The 3,607-nt window shown below is 51.6% G+C and overlaps 1 protein-coding gene across 6 annotated transcripts in view; it reads right to left on the bottom strand.

The window, feature by feature from the left end:
- EIF2AK1 (eukaryotic translation initiation factor 2 alpha kinase 1) overlaps positions 1-3,607 on the bottom strand; it is a 35,978-nt gene that overhangs the window by 1,000 nt on the left and 31,371 nt on the right. For 5 of the 6 annotated variants that reach the window (XM_025274523.3, XM_025274524.3, XM_025274522.3 and 2 more), the window contains 3 exons: positions 3,400-3,514; positions 3,081-3,163; positions 2,391-2,624 (listed from right to left, as the gene is read on the bottom strand). The exons of the other annotated variant lie outside the window; for it this stretch is intronic. In XM_025274523.3, coding sequence (XP_025130308.3) covers positions 2,391-2,624; positions 3,081-3,163; positions 3,400-3,514 — 432 coding nt within the window. The remainder of the gene's footprint in view (positions 1-2,390; positions 2,625-3,080; positions 3,164-3,399; positions 3,515-3,607) is intronic. 6 annotated transcript variants of the gene reach the window in all.

The raw sequence follows: 3,607 nt of genomic DNA, 5'->3' as shown, positions 1-3,607 counted from the left end.
CTGTGAAGAGAGAAAATTTTAAGCTCCACTGCCTCAGGTTCTTCCTTTGAAACATAGAGGCTGCTTCTCTGCACAGTCCTGACCTGCGTGGATTCCAGTTCCCATGGCTTACTACACGTCACCCAGCCATGTGGTCAAGCGTCAGTTACCCAGGTAGAGTGACTGACTGCCTGAGCTCTTCAAGTCCACAGCATGCGACGTGACCCACCAGGTGTCTCCTGATCGGGGACAGTGCTCACCTCTCTCAGAAGCCCTGGTGGCTGGTCGCCGGGTGTGTGAGTCGGTTCACACAGCGGCAGTGTGCGCGCAGCTGCACTGCCTCCTGTCTCCCAGTGATATACCCTCTGACGTTTTTGAAAGAGGGAATCGGCCAACAGAGATGCAAGTGCAGCCGAGCAATGAGAAGGGACGGTGCTGGAAGGGAAAATCAAACACGCAGCATCCCAGACAGGACAGCTGATGGCTGTGGATCGCGCCACCATCCAGCACAGGGTGAGGGCGGCTTATCAAACAGAAAGAGGACGCCCACGTCCCCAGGAAAGAACCCCTGGGGACAGATCCCAGCATCAAAAGTGCCCAAGACGAAATGCCAGAAGCTGCTGCAAACTTGGCAAGCAGGGTGACAAGTCACCATATGAAAGGTGCTCACTCCGTACCCGAGATTACGGGACGAGATGAAGGCGGGCGCTGCCCGAACTACCAAAACACTTTAATTCTCCATTGTAGTTTTATAACTTTTCATGTCTGTATACATCTGTAACTAGATAACGCGAGAGTGTTAAATGTTTTAACATTTTTAAAGGTCAAGGAGTAACTGTTGGCTTTTTCCCATCCATGATTAAGCTCCTTTTGTATGCTGTGAGCTCTGCGTGGTCATTTTCGCAGCCCTGCACTGCACACAGTGCAAAGTGAGGGCCACGGGTATAAACAGATGTATCTGTGTGGAGGTGTGGAAAACAGTTCTACAAGGAGAAATCCTTACTATTAATACCAATAATGATGGTCTCCACTCAGCATCCTCACAGGAAGTTACAAAATTCCCTCCACACGAGGAGATCACGCTAACCACCACATCTGCTCCTTTCAGAGGCTCAGAGAAAGCCACTACACCTGCCTGCTTACATCTAGTAAAATTCCCTGCTTTGACTCAAAAACGAATAAGCCTTACAGGAGACAAACCAACTAACCAGCTGCCAGTGGGTCACCAACTCGTGAGGCTCAGAACCCCTTGGAGGGCCTGTGGAAGCACTCACGGCAGCCCCTTCTCCCGCAGCTTTTGTTTTTAACAGGCTGGTGTGGGGGGAGGGGGCTTGGAGAATTCTATCAAGTTGGCAGTGATTTTACCCGCTGGTCCAGAGTCTGCTCCCCAGAAGCAGCACGTTCGCACACTGCTGCCCACACGCTGGGGGGAAGGCCCTGGGACCTTGTTACGACGCAGGTCGGGGCCGCAGAGCCCAGAGCCCGTGTTTCTAACGAGCTCCCAGGTGAGGCTGGTGCTGCTGGCCGGAGGACCCACTCTGAGTAGCAAAGCACCAGAGAACCTGTGAGTTTCTGAGTCTAGACTTTCTAAGTCTTGGCAAGTTTCTGTTCATACCCGGGAGTGAAACACCGAGCAGGGAAGGAGGGCGGGGAGGGGCTGCCTGGGGCAACGCCTGCTCACGGGAGAGAAGGCCAGACTCCTGCACCCAAGCGCTGAGCTCTCAGACTGGTTAAGGAGGGCCTGGCCACAGACATGCCAGCTCCCCTGGGCGTCCCTGCTGTCCTGGATCCCCTGGTGCGTGCGCCTTTCTGCTGTGCACTCAGTCGTGCCCAGTTCTTTGCAGCCCACCAGGCTCCTCTGTCCGTGGGATTCTCTACGCAAGACTACTGGAGCGGGTTCCTCCAGAGAATCTTCCCGACCCAGGGATCAAACCACTATCTCCTGCACTGCAGGTGGATTCTTTACCACTATGCCGCCTGGGAAGCCCTTCTACCAGTACACACTTCATAGCAATTCATAAAAGGCCACATACCACGGCTGGAAAGGAAAACCAAAACCTTCTGACGGCAGGGTGAGGCTCGAAACTGGAGCCCGAAGTGACCTCCTTCAGCACGGACAGCTGGCAGCGGTTACCTGGCTTGCCTGACAAGTGCGCACTGGAAGCTCTGAGAATGGGTTGAGATATTTTGTTTCTGTAACCCTTATTCTAAGCTCAACTGCTCTTCATGAAATGGGATCCACAATTTAAACCACGTCTGGCCAGTGCCTCTCTTGGCTTGGCCCACCTCTTCCTTGAGGTGCTCTTTCTGTTCTTTCAATAAACTTGTTTTTGCCATGGGAAAAAAAAACAAAACAACAAACTCCATGTTGGACTTCCTGTTTTCCCCAGTATTAAATAAGTCGTACATACATTTCCAGAATTTTGGAAGAGCTCACTCTGCAGCAGCTGGATGGCGGATGGCCTCTGGGCTGAGTTCTTTCTGGTTAAGTGCTGGATGTACTTGGCTTGGATGGGACACTGTTTACTGAGGGCCTCAGGGATCTGTCCGGTCCTCAAACCTGTTAATACGTGTGCTCGCTCCATTTCTGTCCCAAAAGGCTGAAAGAGCTCCAGCAGGATCACGCCCAAGCTATACATATCTGACTGGAAAACGGGGGAGACGACCATTGAGTGGTGACATACACGGCGACACCTGAGACACCCATGGGTTTGAAAACAGCTGCTGACGCCTAAGTCATGTCCAACTCCTTGGAACCCCATGAACTGCAGCACGCCAGGCTTCCCTGTCCTTCACTGTCTCCCGGGTTTGCTCAGACTCACGTCCATTGAGTCGATGATGCCGTCCAACCATCACACCCTCTGTCACCCCCTTTTCCTCCTGCCCTCCATCTTTCCCAGCATTTGGGTCTTTCGCAAGGATGCAGTTAGAAAGTGAGGCTTTCCCACTATGGCCATTTGATGTGAGAGAGAATCTACCTCCCTCCCTCCACCATCTCCAGAATCACTCGAATGTCAGAGCTTCCCCTGCATTTACTGTACTTTCTGTTACTTCCAACTATAGGTAAACCTACAAACTGGGTAAAGGGGAACCAGTCCTACCTTGGCATCATACTCAGATCCCTCCAGCTGTTCGGGGGAAGCGTACAGACATGTACCCACTCTGGAGGTGTGTGTTGGCGCCCCTGTGATTTGAAAAGTCAAAGATGAAGCCTGGCAGGGTTAGCACCGTCCACGTGAAGACCCCTGACCCTGAGCAGACACTGCGGCTCCCCAGGGAATGGTGCTGCTTTTTAAAATCACACCTTTGCTATTAAGTCCTTATGATTCTCATTAAATACTGACAGTGTCCAACCGTGTCTCTCTCTCTCTTTTTAAAGTAAAAACAAACCAACAAAAACCACCACCAAAACAAACTTACTCTCCCCATTTGCGCTGCCCCACTCTGTGTTTTTCTGGATGATGTCTGCACAGGCCAGGCCAAAGTCTCCTATTTTTACTTGCTGATCAGGGCCATGAAGGAAAATATTTCTGGGCTGTAAACAAACACAATACGTCAATTTCCCGGTGTTCTAAAACAAACACTGAGAATGAGTAGATGTTGAGTCGGCAGCCCTTCATGAATTCAC

This window comes from Bubalus bubalis, chromosome 24, assembly GCF_019923935.1.
Source record: "Bubalus bubalis isolate 160015118507 breed Murrah chromosome 24, NDDB_SH_1, whole genome shotgun sequence".
NCBI classification, from domain to species: domain Eukaryota; kingdom Metazoa; phylum Chordata; class Mammalia; order Artiodactyla; family Bovidae; genus Bubalus; species Bubalus bubalis.
Note: the sequence above shows the minus strand (reverse complement) of the source record. Positions and strands in the feature narration are given on the sequence as shown.